This window comes from Hermetia illucens, chromosome 4, assembly GCF_905115235.1.
Source record: "Hermetia illucens chromosome 4, iHerIll2.2.curated.20191125, whole genome shotgun sequence".
NCBI lineage: Eukaryota > Metazoa > Arthropoda > Insecta > Diptera > Stratiomyidae > Hermetia > Hermetia illucens.
Window position 1 is genome coordinate 139656095 of NC_051852.1, and position 23961 is coordinate 139680055.

Sequence of the window (23961 nt, forward strand, 5' to 3'; positions counted from 1 at the left end):
AAAATTCCACCCCATTATCCAAACAATAATCAAACCGTTACCGCACATAAAAGCACATTGAATATATCCTGTCCGACCACTCCGCAATCTCCTTGAGCACGCTTCCAAGGAAATCCCATTTGCATTTTCATTGCTAGCAATTATCGCCTGCTTGCCCGGCCACTATGCCACCCTTTTCTAGTTATCAAGTGCAATCAAAATTCTATGAACACGTTACATGCTGTTTTCTATGCGATGTTGGCCCACTTTCTTTGTAACACGATTGCCAAGATGAATGGGTGCAGGAACAGAAGAAACCTTAGCAACATTTCTTCAACATGCAAGGATGCAGTCCTTGCTTGCTTGGGTGTTTGTTCATTTGAAGCTAAACTTTAAGCTGTGTGTGTATGGTCCCTGGTCGGGTAGCGCCTCATATTAAATTTATAAAGCTGCATCTTGTTTAAGAACCCGTGCGCCGAGTCTTATCCTTTTTTGTGAAACGAGAGATAATATTCCACAATATTGATTTTTCTTCCGCTTCTTTTATATGTCGCGAAGGGAGGAGAGCAGCAAGGGAGGCACTATTTTGTCATGTGTAGGTAGAGGAGGTAGTTTTGTATCATAATGAAGAAAAAGTGTATCCTTATAAACGTATAATAATGAGGTTGTCTCATTATTCAAATTAGAATTTCATTTTAAAATACGAGAAGCTGAATATATTATTCGGTGTTTACCAGGCTTGAAGGAGATGCTAAACGGTATGAACGAATCGATAGTTCGCGGTCGCCACGCGTAACTAAATCTTTTGGAAGCCTCAAATGCATCTTCAGGAGATTATGGTAATTTTGTCTCTCAAGACAAGGACTTCTTTGCTAGCGGTAGAGAAGTTTTTTCTTGTACTTTTTGTGGGTGTAGTTATCCTAATTTTGGAACACGCGCCACCCACAAATGCTTCACATTCGGTGCAATTTATTGTCATCTCGATATGGTGGCTATATTTGGTGGGAAAAAATGTTACACCCCCCTTTTACATGTACGAGAACTCCCACCCTTAAGCTCAACGTAGAAATATGTTACTCGCTGCATTTCTGGGCGTTCACAGTTCCTACCTTCTCACCAAATTTCGTGTCAATCGGTATAGAGAAGGGCGGCAAAAGGGCGTGAGACTGACAGACAGAGATCCAATTCTAATAAAGGTTTCTTTTGCAAACAAAACCTTAAAAAGGTACTACATAATTAGAGACTAACTGGATGCCCTATTCTTGCTACAAAACTGCCGAACAAAGGACTTATGTATATCATCTTCTTCTATGTCGGTACAATACGTTGTCGGTCCTTGGTCTCCAGAAGCATTCGTCTTCATTCTTTTAAGTCGCGCGCCCAGGACCGCCAATTTCGGAAACCGAGTAGAATGTAATATTGTCCACTGAGTCGTCCCATCTGTTTCGGGGTTTTCCTGGTGGTTGATTCTCTTCCACCCTGCTTTTTGTTAGCGCCTGGGAGTTCTTCTGTCCCCCATACGCTCCACATGACCTGCCAACCGAAGCTTTCGAATCTTGATATAAGTATATGCTTGATGACTTCTGATCTGTCATATAATACATAGGTATAATTTATTTTGTTTGAGGATTGAGGAACCGGGCCGGTCCAAATGGGGAGCAACATACTTTTTGGTCTACGGACTCCTCGTTTAGGGCTTAGCATCCAAAATTCAAAAAATATTTGGCGAAGACGGTTTCACGGTTTCTTACCAGGGCAGAAGCAAATCGTCAGACGCACCCTCACCTATGCGCTGGTACCAGCATGACCGAAGCGGCTCGCAGATGTTAAATGCTCCTTTATATAATCGCAGAACACGACATCACTGTGATTTATATTGAGCGTAAATCCGCCCATACTTGAGGCCAAAGCTCGACCAGAGCTGAAAATACAAGGTGCGACAGCATAACTTCCTTTTTTCAAAACTCAATAAAAACTATTGTATGCATCGGAAAATATTTATTTATTTTTTATAATGTAGGTACATGTCTAAAGTTTTTATTTATATTGTTTTGAAGATCAAATCTGTTAGGTGACGTCCCCCATTCTCCATACATTGCGTAAACCGATTTCTGGCGTTTGTCATGACTCTTGTTAGCATAGCAGGTGTTATATTGGCAATTTCTTCTTGGAGGTTGGTCTTCAAATCTTGTAGGGTTCTTGGACGGTTCACATAAACACGGGATTTCAAAAAACCCCATAGAAAAAAATCACAAGGGGACAGATCGGGAGAGCGTGCCGGCCATTCCAAATCGCCTCTAATTGAGATAAAGCGCTCTGGAAAGTGTTCCCTCAAAACAGCCATTGATGCTCTTGAAGTGTGTGCTGTTGCACCGTCTTGTTGGAACCAAGTGTCCCCCAAATCCAAATTTTCTAGCCGTGGAAAAAGAAAATTCTACAGCATGTTTACATACCGGTCCGAATTCACTGTCACTGTAACCTCATTTTCGTCAAAAAACCAGGGACCAATAATTCCAGCTGAGGAAATTGCACACCACACTGTGACTTTGGGTGAATGCAAAGGCCTTTGATGCAATTCTCGAGGGTTGGTGTCAGCCCAGTAGCGCATGTTTTGTTTGTTAACCGACCCACACAAATGAAAATGGGCTTCATCGCTAAAAAAACAATAGCACCCTCGGGAACGACATCAAGAAGAAGCTCACACGCGTTCATCCGAGAATTGAAGTCACGTTCTGAAAGATCCTGCACTATCGCCATCTTATAGGGATGAAAATGAAGATCATCACGAAGAATTCTTCTCACAGAACGATCGGATAGTCCAAGGGCAGATGCGTGTTTGCGCGCAGAACGCCGTGGCGATCGCAACATTGACGCTCTCACTGCTTCAATGTACTCAGGTGATCTAACGGGCCGAGGGACTCCAGTTCTTCCTTTTGTCGCACTTGCAGTTTGTCTGAATGTAATGACCCATGTTACAATTGATTTGCGGTCTGGGACGGGAGCCAACAGGGCTAAATTAAAGCGATTCCGAAATGCCCGCTGTGTTGCAATAACCAAACATCCGCTTGAAAAGTAAACCTCAACGGCAAGGCACGCTCCTCACTATTCCAACCCAAGATGGTGACTGAATCGTGTCGGGACAAAACTTTACAGTATCCCCTATTGAACGAGACCACTAACGCTCCGCTATGACATCAACTAACTGAGTGGCGCGCATTTAAAAAAAGGAAGTTATGCTGCCGCACCCTGTATATTCTTTAAGAGTTGAAGAAATCCTAAGTCCGCATCCACTTGATGTCGGACCGGACCAAATATGGAACAATTTACTTCCTCTTTTTTTTTGGTTCACGGACCCTTCGTTTAGGGCTTAGCACAAAATTTCAGATATAACTCATTTTTCAGAAATAGTAACTAACGGTTTCGTCCAGGGCAGAGGCAACTCATCAGACGCTGCCTCACCTCTGCCCGGGTGGGCGTTGGGTAATTGGTTTGCGTCATGATTTTACTCTTCTCGTGATGTATTTTTAGGTCAACTTTCTTCGTTATTTCGGCAAGTTTCACTAGGACCTCCTTCGCGCTATTTTTCGATCATGCCTAAATATAGTATATATTTGTCTATTATCCGCATATGTCATTATCTGGGATGATTTATACAGTAGCGTATTGTCATCTTTCGGATTATGTACTTCAGGGCGATGCTGAATAATGTTGCGGCCAGCTCACTGTCTTGCCTTAATCCGGAATCTTTGCCGGAACATCTCGTTAATTGCTTTCGTATCTTTATGTGAGCGCTGGATTGACTCATTGTCATTCTGATAAGTCTAATTTTGCTGGGATGTCAAATTTATTATAATTATTCATTCATTATTTTGTACAGTACCGATCGATAGATCGATATCGTCGTATATCTTTTTTGTTAAATCATCGGTGTGCTTCAACGTTTTATTCCCAGCACTTCTCCAGTATCTGCTAATACCTTATTAACCGTTGACCTTTCACACTCCTCCCTTTTCTTTCTCCGACAATACCTTTTCAGAAGGGTCCGAACGTTCTTTTGATTATTTCTCACAACACTTTATAACATGTACGCAACATCGATGCCACTCTATAGTTCTCGCGGATGAGTCTATAACATTTCTAAGGTTTTGTGTAAAACGGGAACGTCTGGGTCTACGTCTTCACTTCGGTGTTGTTGGTTGCTCTTTTCATTGAGCTACTGAGACACACATGTTCCCAATTTTTGGCACATCCCATCGACTGAAGATGATTGAGTACTGTTACATAACCGGAACTTACATTTTCGGCCAAATTGCGGCTTGTTTGCGATTATACCCTTGAAAATGCTTTGTAACAAACTTGTTCGAATTCTGAAGGTCGTCCGGCACGAGGGGTGTCATCGGTTCTGTTGGCCTGCCATTTTCGTAAACAACAAGTTTTCTCACCGATGAAAGGCAAAAGAAAAAATATCTGTGAAAAATGCTGATTCTTGCCCATGGATATCCTTTCTTAGTCCAAAAATGATGAAAAAACCTTACCCAAAAAGAACAATCACCACGGTTTCGTAGAACAGATGGAATGATTCTAAACATTTTGCCAAACGACAACACAAATCGTTTTAAACTAAACATAAAACGCTACAAACATATGTTGATAAGTGAACCGTTGAATAATTTAGATTTCATTTAAAGCGCATCGATTGGTTTGAAATCTGTGATGTCGCGGGCGAAATTCTTGTGGACAACAAAAGCAATGCCGCATTCTGGTGTTCCAGACTATTTTCCACTATTGAAAACAGTCTGCCTTCAAGTTAAATACATCTCACTGCCTAATAATTTCGTTTCCTGGACCGGCAAATCGTCTATCCTCTGCCGTACTGGGTGCTCTAGGGGCCCTATTTCTGAACAGAGATCATACGTTCCAGATTCGAAGCTCATAGCCCCAGGAGGGTTAGTCAACTCATCTCTGTTTAACCTGTTAAGAGAGAAGATTGTGCAATTGAAAGCCATGTCCCAACAGTCTTTCCATCGATGGTCACAGAAAAAAGATCTGACTCTTGCCGATCTGCCTGACATTAAGCCCCATTGGTGGTGTCCATATTTATTATATAATTCCATCGATGAATTGCTCGGACGGTTTCTTCATTTGTCCATTGTCTTCAGTAGTAATATTATCGAACTGGTCAACTAGTACCAATGGTAGCATTCTTCGGGTGGTTATCAAGGTCATTTACTGATGGCCCATCTCCAGGAAATAAAGTAGCCGCGGTTATTGTGGCGTTAATTTCCCATTTACGTGTTATGAAGAACTTTGTTGGGAATGGCTTCAATATTCACCCTCACCTAATTGTCAGAAGGCATTCTATGTGGAATTGTTATTCGAGCCCGGAGTACCATGCCAACGAGGTAGTGATACCAGTTTATATTGAGCTTATATATTCTGACATCCATCAAGACTAAGAGATAACGTCGCCCGATTAACAGGTGGTCAATTCTGTTGAAAGTAGGCCTGTCTCCGTTGTTAAGTAACCAGTGCATGTTTTTGAACCTCAGATTGATCTGAGTTTTTTTTTCAGTTTCAATATGTGTCTTTTAAGTAAACGTTCTGTCTAGATGCAATTCTGAGTAACTGGAGGCATACTTCTTTCTCCAATATGAAGGTGGGATGACCACACTTTGTTTGGTTCCAACTAAATACATGTCCGTGGTTTTTCTAGCAACTAAATGAAATGGAGACAATGAAGCGACTTTTTCCTATTTACTAGTGATTTTTATTCTGGTGCGTATATACCGATATTTTGGCAACAACTTGTTCCCTTGTTCAGTAGTATACGTCGGAAACAGAATCACTAGCGTTTTCTTAATTTTATTTTGTGTCCTTGATTCGTTTAATTCTTCATTGGCCCAAATCTCCCTCATTTTGTTTCAAATGATTCCCAAGGTTTCGAAATGCAACACTTGAATGTTTACAAAGGATTGCCGCATCGTCGGGGAACATAGGGCATTAATTTGTGGCAGCTTATACGAGTATCTAGTAAAGCAAAGGACCGAGGATACTACTTTGTGGTATTCCCGCTTTTGTGTGTGAAGCTTTTTTGTTTAATAACGAATCTCCTGCGGGCGGATTCGACTCGACATTTTTTCAATATTCGTAGGCAGCTTTTCTTTGATTTTGTAAATGAGGCCTTCATGCCAGACATTGTAAAATGCATGTACAACGTCAATGAATACATCCGGGCAATATTTTCTACGCTCCAAAGCACAGCTTATCTCGGAGGTTAACTGATGAATTTGTTCGACAGTTGTTTTTTTTTTCTCCTGAATCCGAACTGATGAAAGAAAATAATTTCGTTTTCAACAAAATGTTATAGCTTTGTTCGTAGCAATTTCTCAAATAGGTTTGATAACGTGGGAAGCAGGTTACCTATATGATGAAACAAGCCTTGTTTCTTTACCTTCCTCGTAATTTGTGACAATTTCGAGCATTTGGAAAACTAGGCAAGGCGTAAATCTCCATTAAATAAATGTAGTTTGTAATAAAGCCGAAAGCGGGAGCCTTTTTGGGTTCGATTTTGTCTTGCGAGAATCTTAACACTTCGATGATTTTGAAACTAATTGATTTTAAGGAATCAAAACTGGTAATTCTTCTCCATTAGCTATAGGTTTGGTTGAACCTTCTTGGCACCACCCCTCATCTAGCTTTCGTTCGACAATCGGATCGCGCAGGATTAGCCTACTGAGCTTCTTTATCGCTCTCTAAAGGGAATGATCCGTGGTTGGAAAAGTCGTTAGTTTTTCGAAGCAGCATTTTAGAGCCTTACACATTTTTTTCAGTGTTTCTTGTAGCTCTTTTCTAGTTGCTGCCAGATTGTTTTTCGAATTTGTTGATCTAAGCTGTTTTCATTCACGCTTCAACTGTCATCTTTTTTTTATAAGCTTGTCAATTATTTTTGATGTACAGTCTAGACTTAAATTTCAAGGACACATTTACTTGTAAATGCGAAGAGATGCACTTCCGATACTTACGTCTGTCTGCTTTGTCGTCAGCTTGGTGGGGTCTGTAGAGATTAATTGAAAATTTGAAAATGCTACGGGGGCTGGCGACTGATCCGACCTTAGATCAAATAGAGTTTTGCAGATAGTTAATTTGTTTTTATATTCCCTGTTATGCCAAAGTAGATAAAGCCCGATATCACGTTGAATTCACAGTTCGTTGATATTGCTGATCTTCTACCAAGCGTGTTGAAAAAAACAAACCGATCCGCAGAGATGGTAAATCGCCCCATTTTAGTTAGTATACATGTTGACGTGGTTTATAATGTAAGGTTCTTAGAAAAATGTTTCACGTACTCGAGAATAGCAATCAGATCCCAGTCTGCAAAGTACTCATCTGAAGTGGTTTTTGTCACGAAGCCTCACCGAAGGTTATCTGGTACCATGGGAACCGGGATGGTCCTCAAAAGGATATGTTCCAGAAGAATTACTGGGGTATACTCTCGGACCGGTTGGCCCCCTTATAGGAGTTTTATGCTGGTTGTAGTTGTGCCCATATCGTAGGCACTCCTTGTGGGTTCGAGCATGGAGTTACGCTGTTCAACTCGGAAGCTGTGCCCCTTAGTTGCGGTAGAGATATTAGATAGGCCTCGCTGCCACTGATATGGATGCTAAGCCTCCACTCAATATAAACCAGTGCAGCTATGCAAGTCATGACGTGGCTCTGATTGTGGTCACTAAATCAACCCATGTCCGAAGAGGACCGTGGGATTACCCCTATACGGGAGGTATTCACGCTAAACCGCCAGAATCTTCATGACAAAATGCTTCATACGATTTTTGGTGAGAATCCCAAACCTCCAGAACTTTGTCATCAGGATGCTTTGTATTGTAGAATTTGTAACCGAGTGTTATAAAATGATATTTATCGATCAGATGAGTATCTGATACAAGGAAGATGTCAATATCACCGTTGAAGAGGAATGATTACGATTCCATTTTATGTTGACTAATAGGCTGGATGACCGCTACTGTATGATATAGTTGTTCTTCTCCAAAAAATCAACCCTTGTCCTGCGCAAACCGAGGGTCCTTCCGTGGCTAGTTTTCCAGGTAGGGTTGCCAGCCCTACGTCAACCTCTAACCTAGAAAATCAGTTGACACAGTTTGTTCCGTTTGTAGGCACGATGACTCGCTTTCATCCTTCGCCGTCTGTAGTTTTTTGTTCAGAACGAGCTCCCAATCATACCACGAGAAGGTATAAAGTATGAAAGGATCTGGTAAGAGAGCTGTTGGTGTTGGTTCAACAGATGTTTCTCAGGTTGTTTGCTCCATCGTCTCTACTATCCTTTGGCCGCCTTGTTATTTTACTATAAATTTTGCAGATCAAACTTATTTGAAAAAAAATATCTTATCTTACAATTAACTAATCCTGGTCTTCTTCCTTCTCTTTACAGTGTTCGTAGTGTTATGTACAAGTATCTGGAAAAAGAAAATGACATCAGTTTTCATAAAATATTCAATCAAGTATTAGGTAAGCATGGTTACTATCGAACATCCACACAATCTAATTCAGTTTCTACAACTTTTTCACGTAAACTTCAGTAAATTAAATTAAAAAAGCTAAACTAATTCAAAACTTCCCAACTACGCAGGTTATCTACTATTTAAGGATTTCTGTGAGAATGTCTCGGAAGAACCTGTTCCACAATTAAAGTTTTACGAAGAGGTAAGTTTTTATTTAACATCTCCTGGTAAACATTTTAATTAAAAGTACACACCGACACACAGAACTAGTGGAATGCAATGCAATTTTCCATTTGTTCCAACATTTACAACCATATAAACATCTCAATGCTTACTTAAGAAATTTATATAAAATACTCCCAATTGATGCAATTCTCTTATCATGCTTTCATGATTATTTCTTTTTTATTTCTGTTTAGATCAAAAACTTTGAAAAGACGGAATGTTCCGAAGAACGAATGAAATTAGCACGTGAAATATATGACAATTTTATTATGAAAGAAATGCTTTCTCACACTCATGTAAGTTATGCAATAATTTCTTTATTTGTAGTGGAAAGTTTTCCGGAAGGATCGTGATGTAATGGAAATTTTATTTTCTTTTAAAGGAATATTCCAAAGAAGCCGTTGCCAATGTACAAAAATACTTAATGAAAAATCAGGTGCCCATTAATTTATTTGAGGTAAGTGAAATTTGTATTATATAATACCATACTATTATATATCCTGCCTGCAAAAAGCAAAGAACAAACAGCATCGAATCGCACTGGTCAAACGAAAACAATAAACAACTACAACTTTGAGATCATTGATAATTTCTCTTATCTAGGGTCGGAAAATCACAACCCATAACACCTATGACGATGAAATCCGCGCACGGTTGTTTTCTTCCAACAGAGTTTATTTCAGCTTACAAAAACTGTTTCGTTCGAAAAGTCTCACCATAGGGCAAAGCTCTTACTGTACAAGACTATGATCTTTCCAGTCCTTATTTATTCCTCGGAGACTTGGGTTCTTAGCAAAAAAAAACTGCGAACTCTTTGCCGCGTTCGGGAGAAGAATCCTCCGAAGAATTTTTGGCCCCCTACATGAGGATGGACGATTCCGTAGCCTACATAACGATGAAATCTATGAGCGATACCACGACCGTCAAGTTGTGGATAAAATCCGGGTCAACAGCTTGCAGTGGGCAGGTTAATTTATCTGTATGGATGAAGATTATCCAGCCCGAAAAATCTATAAAAGCAATATCTATGGTAGGAAGAAAAGACGAGGCAGACCCTGCCTGAGATCGAGTAATGGCGTAGGTCAGGACGCCAGACAGTTTTTAGGGATATTGAATTGGTGGACCCCGGCGCAAAGCCGGGATGTCGGGAATTCCTTACTAAGGCAGACCTAGACCGGATACCGGACCCACAATTTTCATACTCAAAAATATTCTTTTTAAAATCTTCAATGGTAGGCATACCTTCTGTAAAAGGCACTTGAAATTGGTAATCTGCCCGTGTAATGTTTATCATTAATTTAATTTTTCGTAGTAAGTTGGTAACACCGTCGACCGCTATGACTGTAGAGTAGAAGGCTAGAAAAAGTCAGATGTACGTTTACAATCAACAAACGTTATTTTGAGGACTTAATGAATAATAGACAAAGAAATAAAATACTTCAAGCTACACGCCGTCGTGGTCAGATATTCCATTGCGACTGGTCCTTTCTTTTTCTTTTTCTTCAGCCTTTGTTCCGTTGACAAGCGGAGTCGGCTCGTCGTTATATCAGGACCACACTTATCGACTCAGTACTGATACCAGCACTCCATTCCAAGTGACTGATTGCCACGATGTGAGCCCCTGGGGCTCCCTTGTTTTCTCGGACTACATGATTGGTCTGAGTGTAATTACGCGGTGTTTCTAACGATTAATTATTTGAAATAATAAAACTTGTTTTTCTTATTGATGACTTTTATTACGCAAATTCCGATATTTCGGGAACCACTTGTTCCCTTCATCAGTGCTAACAAGGACGGTATTTGCAAAATAAAAGTCATCACTAGCGAATAGGAAAAACAAGCTTTATTATTTCAAATAAATGATTGGTTCCCCGAGAAAGGGAAATTGTGCAATGACTTGAACTAGTTCATGAAATAAAATGGACTGCGTTTGATATGAGAAAGCGAGAATGGCTATAGTGACCTCATCTGCTGGTGTAATTGTTTAATGAACTGTTTGGAGTCGAATCGGGACGGGGAAGGGGAGTCCTATACACTTAATTTTGTGATTCTGCATGCTAGATCCTCTTTTAAGGATGTTCAGAGTCCGAACAGAATGCGTCAATGATTTCTGACCATTTCTGGTGCTTTTCAGGTTTGGACCTGGACCGTGTCATTGCGAGTGGCAGGCCACAAAAAGATTACAACTAGAGTCAAATAACAATATCAATGCTCTAAAAATGTATGCTTTAAACTGCGTGCCTTGGTCCATGTTATCGTTTCAGGCGCTCTGAAACACATACCCAAATCTTAAAAAAAATGCCGAAGGAATATTTGGCCATCGGGTGAATCGGTAGACCAGAGAGTAGATATTTGTGGCCGTTCAAGGGGTAGTGGATCCGTAGATACAAGTGAAACTATTGAAAACTCCCGGATTGATATTGAGATATTGATGGATTAGTTCTGGCATATCCAAAGAACGCATGATAGTTGAGTGTTTAGAGTGTTAGCTTCTGGGTCTCGTTACTCCGGGTTCGATCTCCGGTTGTCATGGATATGGTGCTATGAGCTTGTCACTTGCACCGTCTTAAGTGATACTGGAACTGAAACAGAGTCTCATTGAAAAATAAAAAAATGTTCGGAAAAAATAACTATAACAACGAGTAGCCTGTGAAACAGGAAACAACCAGATGCGTGGAAAAAACGGCCTCGGGTGAAAATTAAGCAGAAAATGTAGGGGGCCGTCTCGTCAAGCCGGAACATACCTTTTGTATCTTTTGTCATTCTAGTGCAGATGAAGGATCTTCTGGTTGCTTCACTTTTTCCGTAATTGCTTCGGTGCAGATGGTTGTGGCCAACTCATCCAGAAATCGATGCCTAATAGCTCGACAGAATTTCTGCGTGGATAGATGGCAACCGGGATCCCTATTGGATCTATGCGGGCTAGCATATCAACTACGACGTTGTTGTTGACTGCAATGTGGCGAATTTAGATGGTAAACTGTGAAATAAACTCAATTTCCGTATCTGCCTCGGTAAATTCAACCTTAAGCTTCCTGAACTAGCATTTGACGAAATTTATCAAAGACCCTTGGTTTCATAATCGCTCCAGTCTTCACGATATTTGAAAAGAATTAATACGTCGTCAATGTAGCATTTCGCAAAATAAAATCCGGTCCATGTAGAACTTGATTTACACATCTCTGGAATGTCAGGCCGGCATTGCCCATTCTAAAAGCCATTATGGCGACCCAAAGGGTGCTATAGTTGCGGTCTTACAAATTTCATTTTTGACTATTAGGATTTAATTATAAGTACGCATCAGGTCATCATTATCATCAACGGCGCAACAACCGATACCCGGTCTAGACCTGCCTTAATAAAGAACTCCAGACCGGTTTTGCGCCGAGGTCCACCAATTCGATATTAGCTGTCTGGCGTTCTGACCTACGACAGCGGTCCATCTTGGGCAGGGTCTGCCTCGTCTTCTTTTTCTATCATAGATTTTTCCCTTATAGACTTTTCAGGCTGGATCATCCTCCGGATAAATATAGTTCCATCCGCCGATAATGTATCAGGGATTTGTGGAATAAGAGACTTACATGATACTGTATTACCTCTTAAATGGCAAGCTAGCTTAACAACTATTTAATAGACGACAAATATCCAGTTCTGTCATACGTTTTAGCTCCTGTTGAGCTATGCGGAGCTTTTCGGGGGAACTGGTTCAACAAATGACTTGCCCCTTGCGACGATGTGATTTTCGATAAAATTACCTTCCGTACCTGGTGTGACAATGGTCAAGAACACTTTCAGGATTTCCTTAACAATGTAATGAGAGTATTTTCCACATCAATGTATACTTTACCGCCATGAAGCTAAAATGGTTCAAAGAATCGACTCCGATGATAGTCATAGGCATTTTGCTAAAGTGAACCATCCACCGTACCGTAGGCCCCAGTCCCAGATCAACTTGGTATTTGCGGGTGCCGTAAGTCGTACTTGGTAAAGAATTGGCGGTGAACAGCTGCGTTTTTTAGTAGAGTGGGACACATTAATTTGGCAATAACTGTTACTTCCGTACCTGTGTCAATGAGGTATATAAGCTGGGTGCTCGAGCGTATTGTACACATTTTTGTGAGCGTTGACTGGCTTTAAAACGGCAATGAAAGAAACATCTTGTCCTGTGCTCATCCCTTCATTGAAAGCAGTGTTACTGTCACCGATTTGCAAACGCATCTACCACTTTTTCGAAGGCGGCGGTGCCGCGTTGTGCTGAGCATTACTGCTGACACTTTTGAAGGCTGCTGATATAGGTTACAGTGTCGAAATTTTCATTTTCGCTAGAGATATTGGATGTCACAAAGATAACTTCCGCTTTGAACATCCATAGTTCAGCTACTTTTTACAGATACGAATTATCGAAATTCTACTGTATTTGGCTTTGCTGACGCCTCGGCTGGCTCGACACACAAGAATAGTCGCCTTTCCACGTCTCTGAGCTTAAACTTATAGGGTAGGGTAGGATCGTTGATTGTAGGCTCTTAAGAGATTGATTTTCGTGTAAATCCTCGTCCCACAAGGCTGTTGCGCAAAGTCGTGAATGTGACACACTGGATAACGACAAGAGTGCGTGTGTGCGTTGAGCCTCTTGTAATAGCCGCATGGTGAACCGTCTTCGTCCTTTTTTGGAACCAGGTGCATCGGCGCCGTCCAACTGCTGGACGAAAGACGTGCCGTTCCAAGCTTGACCATTGCCTCGAACTGTTTTTTTAGCTATCGTACCTTGTAGGGTACCAGTGGTCCCGATAAGATGAGATGCTTTGTATTGTGACATAGTTGGGGTGGTCGCACATCGGGATGCGTGAGTTCTGGATACTGCTCTAGCAGTTGGTTGTATTGCGAACCACTGTGGGACTACCTTAACATATGACGTGGCTCATTTCACTATCTGACCCCTCGAAGAGAGCAGCGTTGGCTCACCGATCAGCTGTGTATCATGTAAATCGACCGTGAGATCGTAATAAACTAAAAAATTGGCACCAATGATAGCCCACCCCACACCAGCTATGATGAAATTCCTCGTGAAATCATGCCGCAAACCTTAGTATGAGAGCACTCATGAGCTGCAAGTGTTGTTGGTAGGATCGTTTCCTGCAGATCGACCGTTAGGGATTGTTCTGCATTTTTGACGGAGAATACAAACATAGCTCGTCGCCAGAATCGATCAGATACGTGTAGTGTGATGTTAGGTCCACAACGAATAGCCGGCGTAAATTTGAAGCTGTGCTAATAGCAAGAGCCAATCACATTTCCTGAAACGAACAAGGTTTGTCGTATCCTTTAACCTCGATACTCAAAGTGTTAAGGCACCAACAACCGCCGTTTTCGTGGGGACGAGAGCGTGATCTCGCGAGGTCGAGTGCATCTACCACGGTTCGTGCGTGTGCAGTCAAAACTAGAGCTACTTGGCTGAGTGCGACACCCTTTTGTGTGGTAAGGATATCCTGCATACATACTGGTTAGCACTCACAATGTGCGACTGGACGACTTCGTCACTCATTGCGGTTCCAGCTTGGTCCAAAATTTCCTCGCATTCAAACCGTTGCTCTTAAGACTTATTCAAACGTCTAATTGATTGGCGGTTCATTGATCGTAGAATCCCGTACCTCAGGAAGATCGAGGTCGATATCCTTAACCTTGGATGTGGATTTTGCGTCAAAGCCAACATCATCGTAAAAAGACGCAGAGCTTCGTCGGTAACACGTTGGTTGGCAAAGCTTTACTGCACAGTTTCAGCTCGCTCGGAAAAAACGCCGACAAGCAAACGTGTGTCGATGGAATAGCTCACCACGTCCTCGTTTTCATCAACCATCCTGTTCTATTTGCAAAAAAAAAACGATGTTCAAACGTCGAGGGTGCCACAAAGCTATATAGGCAAATTGATAATAGCTTCCGAGCTAAGAAACCTTTAATCTGGCCCATGAAAGGGAATGAAGAACAGTTAATTCACCTAAGGAGTTCTTCGTAAATTGAAATGCCAAAAAATTGGGTCCAATCGAAGTATCTTAAATTACTAAACTCCTACAATATCCTCTTGAATTAACGAATTAAGGAATCATGAAAAGCAATAAAATTGACAAAATAAGTTAATTCCAACTATTTAATAGAAAATAAGCCTAATATTCCTATCCTGACAGGCAGAGATGTGTGGTAGCCACCTGATCCTGATGACTTTCACCACAAATAATCTCTCTTAATACAAATTTACGGATTTATGTGTTTATTTCTTTATAGATAACTATCCTTGCGTGCTCGTTATTACTCATCCTTATCAAACAGTCACTTCTTGATGAACATTTATTCCCACTATTTTCCTAAGAAAAATAGGACAACTTATCTACTTATTAATCACATGAATTCCCTTCTATCATCCTACGATAGAATATGGACAGTCGCCTTTGAATTTGGACACATCTCGGACGACGGACACGAAGTTATTCTGAGAATATTTCAGGGTAATTACCGATGGCAAACTCAAATACGATGAACTCAATTTCCTCTTTGTCATCATATTTGACCACGTAACGCGGGGATCAATGGAATCATGTGTCCTGCCAATATCTTATTTGAAATTGAATGTCCATTGAATTTATTCCCAATGAATTGATGTGTAGGTTCCAAAAAGCAGCGTGGATTGACCTCAAATGCTGGTGGATGCTAATAATTTTCAGTAAATGCTTTTCTAGCAAAATGTACAAAAAAAATTCCGGGGGATATTGACCGAGATGTCATGACGTTGCGATTTTGTAAAGTGTAATGTGAAGATGGTATCATCCCTTGAATGCGTATTATACTTGGAGAAGGAGTTAAATTAAAAATTAGCCCTTCCATTGAATAACCCAACAAAAATAGATACATATACCAATCATTTCAGATAATTTAGTAAAATTTGCTTATTGAAAGAGGCACATGGACAACTGCGTTCTTCACCTATAAAAAGAATGTATCTTTATAAGATTACTTTAAGATTAGCCTGGACAAAGATTCCCAATGTCCAAAGGCCCTGATTGATTAAGGATACTAATCATCATCAATCACTACAAAGTATTCAGTTTGGTATTATCAGTATCATTGAAACGGTGAGGATTTCGGAAGCCATACGAAAAATGGGGGACTTCCTGAAGAAGGCAAGTTAAAACCGGCCACATTTGTAATCGAAATGCAGCCAATCCAACCACTAATACTATTAACTTTTTCGACTCCGTAGTTCGATTGTTTGCACCTCTCAACTCTATACTCGAGAGCCATTCTTCTTATAGTTAGTTTTCACCTTCTCAAGCTTTGCTGTCCCAACGCGTGCTAAGTACGCTTCTCACGTATTTTCTCCCTACGCCATCGAGTGTTTATTGCAGTAACCTTACGATTTTTGGAACAAATAAATCTTTCAAATATAGGGAGAGTCCTTGTCATTGCTAGTGAACGAGACACAGCGAACACGCAACATACTTTATTGCCATGTTGTCCTCAGTTTATGGTTATTTTTTGCATTGGCATCGTATGCTCATTCTGGGTCTGTACGAAAAATTCAATGTATTTTGCGAGAGAAAGTAGCAAAATTATTCAGGATGAGGTTCTATTCAAAGTTGCCTTTCTGCTATATTTTCTTTGGCTCCTACATACCGGTTACAACGATATTCATTTTCAATATTCTTTCCATTATCCTTTTCTAATTGATATTGTGTTGAAGCGAATTTTTTTGCTGGAGCTCTCGTAATTAACTGATTGAAGTTCTAAGGAAAAACTGGCAAACAGTTGTACCTAATAATGGCCATCTTTAACACTGACAAATAAATAGTTAAAAATCAATATTAGGTTATTTCTTATTTTGACGGTAGTTTTCCCTAGAATCAATAATCTCTGGCAATGCTAATGTTATTTTCGTTCGTTGAAAGTCAAAAATTGCAACATAGACTACCGAAAAAAATAGGGATTAAATTCTCCAAGGAATGGTTTCATTCTGGGAATTCCGCTTAATATCTCGCCCTGATCAAACATTTTCAGAAAAAGTTGACAGAATTCTATAAAATGTCAGTGAACTACGAAGAGAAATTAAGCAGCTCGCTTACCTTAACAAGAAATGTTATATTGTTGTTCGAAAAGTATCAGAATTACACCTTTGAAGTACAGATTATTATGTCAATTACTTTACATCTTCTTGGCCTTACGAACGTAGGTGTGCACCCTATGTTCGTAGTCATGTGAACAGCTGAAGTGATGAAATCAAATAGCTTCTCTCCGCTAGGATTGCATTTGCTACTCCCTCAAGAAATATGTTGATCGTTAAGAGTTCGAGACTATTTGATTCTACATACACTACCAGATCCCTAAATTCTTGCGTCGGTGAAGGACACAAAGAATCATAGAGCAAGTAGGCAAAGGCAACTATGACGTTTTTTTTTTCTCTCACCATTAATCAGATATCGTAAGATAACCGTAACTAGGTCGTGGAAATAGAGCATAGCGCAGCATAGTTGCCTCTAGCAATTTCGACATCAGGACATAAGCTCTCGATCTTATGGATATTTCATCATAAATGCCCCCCCCCCTTAATTGATTTCTTGCTTGCATACTTTGTTAAATCGAACCCATGGCTCTTACACCACGAAAATATAAGGGTAGTCCTGCAGCTTTATCAACCTCGCTACCATAGCGAGAAGGACGCTTTGACAAGCTGCAGGTTAATTTGGTGGAAATCTTAAAAAGATGCTACTGCGCCACGTTGCTGCAGTGTGGGATTCTCAACCACTAAAACCACCCCATTTCCCCGTCCATATCCTTGAGAGACCACCGTAAAATATTACTTGATGGGAAGGCCTCGGCCTAAATCAGCACGCGCTTTCCAAACTCGATACAGTTTCTGCAGCTTTTCGTCGTTCACAGTTACGAGTATTATTGCATTTACCGCGCTTCAATTTGCGGCCGACTTCAATATCACCTCCACGAGATTATGAGACCCGCGTTGAGGGCGTCGTTTAAACTCCTTTTTACAGTCGCACATCTTGGGCAATGTAACATAACATCCTCTGGGTCTTCGGGTGTAGCGGCGGGTCCAATCCGTAGCGATGCAAGTACTTCCTGTATCCACCGTGTCCTGTAAGGAACAGACTCATTTCTCCATAAACAGGATCAGTGTATGGATCCAGAGGCCTCACGTCACCGCTGTGGAAGGGGTATCATCGGCTGAATTCTGGTAGAAACAGTGCACCCCATTCGCTAGAAGTTCCAAAGGAATAATTTCCGTGATGACACACTGCTTCATCTGATACTGTTCTATATGCGCTGCATACCCTCCCCACTATTGACCGATACGCCGAACTTACCCTCCTCCAGTTCACCATGTCACTACCCCTGCAATATGCAGCAGGCGACTATATTTTAATCCTCCAGTAGTAAGTATCATCCTTGCTAGAGATGAACTAGCCTTTAATGTCTTTTCTCACACATAGTTCAAATGCCCCTTGAAGCTCAAACTGGCATCAAACATAACCCCCAGGTATCTAATGACCGATTTTGAAACGACCTCGTAAAACCAACTCGAATTTTGACAGAATGGTTTTTTTTTGCGATTAGTGCGTCTCCGCCTCTTCGTCCACCAGGTCGGTTAACCATTCGTAACCAAGCTTTGATGGCATGAATGGTTTCCATAATGTTCCAGATTCTCCGCGTGCTTCAAAACTACCACCACCGCCAAGTGTCCTGCAAAACCGAAAAGAAACATTACGTTCCACCTCAGGGACCCCAAAACGAAGCCCCGCGGAACATCTGTTGTTATATTCTTTCGGCCTGCTTCCATCATCTACGATTTCAATGTACGCGGGGTCTGATTTTAGCATCCAACTTTAGGGCTTTGTTCGGAATCCCGTCCAATCGCGGAACCTTATTATCTCCAATTCATCCACATTCTCGCAGTACCTTCTCGTCATCCCGGGGATCGAAATGTCTTGTTGAACCGTTGGCTGAGGTCCATTTTCTTCCTGTTCTGGGGAAAAAATTGTAATTATTTTGAACGAAATTCGCAGGTACATTCCTTGTGGTGATTTTTACCCAGAATCTTGTTCGCTATAACCTTGTAGACAGCACCCAAGGGTTCGAAATTGCCTCAAAGGCGCAGCTACTTGTAGCAATGCTGCTTATTTCCCCGTATGGCCCTCTTAAGGCTACTTCAAATATGACAGTATTCTTTCTCTATTTGCCGATTTACTCACTTCTCTCTTGTCCTCTGACAAAGTCTCTCGTTTTCAGGCACGATTATCTCAACAGTTTGACTTTCTGGTTCCACTACGAGTTTAGGTTCCTACTGTGGTGAAGCACCATGTAGAGTGATATGACTGAGCTATCGCCTGACATAGTTGACCCTCTTTGTCCAACGCCGTTCCCTTCGGAATATTTTCTTCTCGAAAGTTCTAGTGGACCAGCCAGCTATCCGTCTTCCCACTTCTGTTTCGCATTCGACTGTCGTCTCCTCCGTTTCTAATATCGAAAAAGATGGTCTGATGTTCACTGTGGATGTAGCGTTCATTCACCCGCCGCTCAGTTCTTCTCGCCAAGGAGCTACTAAGGTAAATGACTTGCGATTTCGTTCAGGGAGAGGCAGCTCATCAGACGCTACCTCACCTCTGCCCTGAGAGCAGCGTGACCGAAGTGGTTACAAGGTGGCATTTGCTCCATTATATCAATTCAAAAACATGACATGTGAAAGAATTATAACGAGGACAAAAACCGCCTTATAAAATTCAAGCCTAAGCTGGCCGAGACTAAATTAGACTTTTGTTTAAGTATCGAAGAATTCCTAAGTCCGCCATCCACTTGATGGTGGACCGGACCAGTTGGGAAGCAACATACTTGTTGGTGGAATCCCTCGATTCTCGAAGAAAAGTCTATTGAGGTAAGTCACATCGATGATCGAGCCTAACCCTGTACCTCGGGCGGTGGACACGTATCCAATAATGGCTAGTACAATGTCCAGTTCTGCGAAAGTTTCAAGTAAGATTTGACTCCAGGTGTTCGTCATTGGGCTTCCCCAGTGCAAGAACAACGTATTGAAATCGTTTGTCTAGCATTTCCTCATATTGCGCTAATGTCGCACTAGAGGAGGAGTAACAGATGTCAACTTTCGTCCTTACGGCTCCAAAGAATCCCATTCTTTATTGTATGGCTTGCCTTCCGCATGCTCTTAACGTCACTTTTACAGATGAGTCGTTCTCCCAAAGACTGTGCTTTCGATAAGGTCTCCAAATTACTGAAACGTCCACATTGACTCTAGTTTGCGGAAACAGATTAGAACTGCCTCGCAATGGTCGAGGTTGATTAGTATTAACCGTATTTAGTCTTATGATTCAGCTTCCGGTTATATGCCCGACACCTGCCGCCACCTGCAACGTATCGGTCGTCCAATCTCTCTTTCTCTTTGCACAACATGCATCGTCGATCTCCAGTGCAATTTTTTATGAGAAGACTCTGTTTTTTCTCCCACCTTTTTGACTTATCGTGCTGGCTAGAGCATGCTGCTGCAAAGTGACCGCAATCGAAGCATCTCAAACATCTCTTGAGAGATACTTACTCCCTAATTCGGCACACAACTCAATCTTTTCTTACCTTGCTCACAGTAATCAGTATAACCGCTGATTACATTGGGAACCTAATAATAGAGGTTCGTGTACCCCATATGCTTTCTTCGTCATCTTTATCACACTTTGTTCTATTCCGCTAAGGTTAAATTGTTCCCTTAACGCAGTACATATATCCTTTCGCGATGTAATCTCGCCTAGATCCTTGCATTCGATTCTTATCGCTTGTTTTCGAGCTTTTATTTCTGCTTGCTCATCTAGTACCTTGTCCACCTGGCCGTGAAAACTATCCACTGATTCCTGACTGAATTTGTTAAAATTTAAGAGCAGGTTCCCTTTCTGCGTTCACCTGATACGACTACCACCACAGTCGGTCAATTCCAGATCGCATGTGACTTTCGGAACAATATCGGCCTAAGACGTTTCCTACTGCCCACTTTTCTCCGTTGCTGGGGTTTACAAACTGCCAAAAGGGGAAGCCCTTTTGTCAATGTTAAGGCCATAATCGAGGAACTACCAACTTCCCTCGAAACTTTCGTGTTAGTTTTCTTCGGTGACGAGGCTTTTTTCTTCTAAACCGCTTGCTGGGCACGAAGGATTTCACTAATTCCCTCTTCAGGTCCGTTTCCCAGAGTCAGAAGATAATTGCCCCTACTATAATGAGAAAACGGAATTCACGGAGCATTTTCTATGTGAATGTTTCACCCATGGACGCATCAGACATCAGATCTTTGGTGCTGATCTGCTTCAGTTGCAGCAGATAGCATCATTTCTTGTAACGGATATCCTACGATATATAAACTTGTCTGGGATATTTCTTTAGACGGTGGGCCGCTATAGTCAAAGTGCTTGGGGGCTCATAAGCAGATATTAATTAGGATCAGCATTTTGTTGCAATGCAACTCCTTGATCGAGGCTAACTTCGCATTGAGTGTCGGACTGAAAGATAAAAAAAATCAAGGACATTTGAAAAGTTTGACTAGTGCTGATTCGTAATCATCTCCAGAGAAAAATAAGGAACAAACAATGCACTTTAAATATCCAAAACTCAGATATTCCTTGTATATACATCCAATTGTCATGACGATGATATTTGAAAATAAATACATGAACTTTGAAGTTTTGCACCATATGATCCACACTTCGCAATGGAATCTGCAATTATAACCTGGATTCGTTCTTTTTTTCTCAGATGCTGAATCATATTTCAAATAAATAAAGAACAGATGCTGAAGAGTCCAATAATATCCCCAAAATCATATTAACGTAGTGATTCAACTCTTATTTACGTACAGAACATTTTTCCTCGCTGACATTGTTGAATATTACGCGAATGGGGTTGGTGTTTATTTACTTTGAAGTTGTTGGCGGGATACTTGAGTGAAATATGAGAGGTGTGAAAACAATTGTTAATTTCAAAACTGACAGATATTTATATCTTCTACTTTTGAGTTGAAGTATGGAATTTGCTTAAGAGTTCACTTAGTTGATTTTATGCATGTACCTCTGCATTATAGAGCTAAGGCAAAGGCAAAAGCTCAGACATATCAGGAATTTCAAGAATTAGATTTTGACAATTTGACCGATTGGGCCCATACTGTACTGTAACTACATCGAAGTAGAAATCTGAAGAACTCATCACAAAATTATTTCATACAATAGATCTGGTGTTTAAAACAGTTGTTACCGATTTTAGACTTCTGAAAGTTAATATCTCCTATCCTTTTTTGGAACTGCATGGCGCAGGACAATGGTGGAATAGTTCGAACCTCTGGAAAAAGTTGATACGCGTCAAGGAACCGGAAAAGATACAGTACTCTTGAACGAATTCCAGCGTGTTTTCTGTTAACTTCTTAGTAGAGTTTAGAGCAGCATTCACGCAATCTCATTGTTGTTATTGATTTTTCTCTTCAATGAGACTGCGCTTCAGTTTCATTATCATCACACTTGACGCTGTGCAAGCAATAAACTCACAGTAGCCAGACAAACATCAAGAAAAACACAGATATCCACAACAACTGGGATTCGAACCCACAATAACGAGATTGCAAGGCTAACGCTCTACCCCCTCAGCCATAGCGCCGTCAAACGTGCTCGACCTAGAATTGATCAATTTGTTTTCCCTATTATTAAGGCTCGCGATAATCTTTTTACCACTTATCACAATCTCTCTCGAATCTCACAAGAAGACGAACTCCTGCTTCTTGTATCATATATCCATAATTTTTCAATCCTAATAATATTGGTGTCATTCACCCTGCTATCAAATCGTGATCCCTAATAATAAAAAGCGATATAAGACATTGACAGCAAATGGTTGCAAGCTAATCATCTCCCCAAACACAAGAAGCACCTCCCACTTCAGCCTGACCCTCAATGGCTTCAATACAAGGAATAATTAACATTTACCTTAACTATTATTTTTTACTAAAAGTAACACCTTCGTAATCCAAAACACAAATTCCCTCGGCTTCTTACAAACTGTACTTAGCACTAGTGACCACGACGCCATAGTCCCGGACATTCAACCCTTAATTTTATTAAACAATACATTAATATCCCCAACGAGAAAAACAGGAAACTGAAAAAACATTCTCCCCTGACAAAAAATTTCTGCCGATAATGCATAAGCACTGAACCGGTTATTTATTGCGCTATGCGCATTCTCCTAGCCACTCAGAAGAATAGAGGATCCTTGAATCCTCTCATCAAGGTCACAAAACTTCCCTGAATAAAAAAAGGACAGGTATATCAGTGACTCGTCGGTAAAAGACTGGATCCCAATTGGATTGGTTTCCACTTGAATAAGTGGAAAATTTAAATTTAGGCTCAGGTTCGCCGTCGATGAGCGCAGGGTTATCCCTTCAATCAAAGTTGGATCGCCACGATCAAAATTCAATTATGGTTTTTGTTTTGTCTTTAATTTTATGAAATTTTTCATATTTGCTGCAAGGGCCTCAGTTTTACCGGGGAAAGTAAGCCGATATCGGCAGAGGTCCTTATTTCCGAGACATGGCTAATTTAAATTGGGGGCCGCATGGTACCCGGAGTTCATCGTTCACGACCACATCTTAACCTCTGTGAACTTTCAGTTCACATCTTGGCTGGGGTTTTTATTACCGTTTAGCTTCGTGTCATCTCTGGTTGCCAATAGGGTTCCCCCACTCCAACAAGATAGGGCATCGTCGAGCGATCAACGGGATTGATAGGGATGATAAATAATTTGATAAATTATGGCACCAGGGGTTACATTCTAAATTAGGATCCCTTCCCACATAATGCAGTAAAATTTTTCAATCATATTTTTCGTAAACGATACTTGAATGTTGACTTCCATTAGTGTTTATTATTAACTGGAAGAAATACGTGCAGGAGATTCTCAAGGATAGTTTATTTGGATTAACCTCCTTTTTTCTGATAACCAATGATATCCAGGCATCTAAATATGCTTGTTGACAAACAAGCAAAAAGTCTCCGAGGAATACATAAGGGCTGGCAAGACCGTAATCTTGTACAGTAAGAGCTTTGACTCTATGGCGAGACGTTTCGAGCGAAACAGTTCTTATAAGCTGAATTAGGCTCTGTACGCTACCAACAACCATGCGCGGATTTTATTGTCATAGCTGTTATTG

General features: G+C 40.9%; 1 protein-coding gene across 2 annotated transcripts in view; it reads left to right on the top strand.

Annotated features, from left to right (window-relative positions):
• The window catches only part of LOC119656249 (G protein-coupled receptor kinase 1), a 119236-nt gene that overhangs the window by 75665 nt on the left and 19610 nt on the right, over positions 1-23961 (top strand). For both annotated transcript variants that reach the window (XM_038062663.1, XM_038062664.1), the window contains exons 2-5: positions 8426-8502; positions 8624-8697; positions 8915-9016; positions 9103-9177. In XM_038062663.1, the coding sequence (XP_037918591.1) occupies positions 8426-8502; positions 8624-8697; positions 8915-9016; positions 9103-9177 (328 nt within the window). The remainder of the gene's footprint in view (positions 1-8425; positions 8503-8623; positions 8698-8914; positions 9017-9102; positions 9178-23961) is intronic.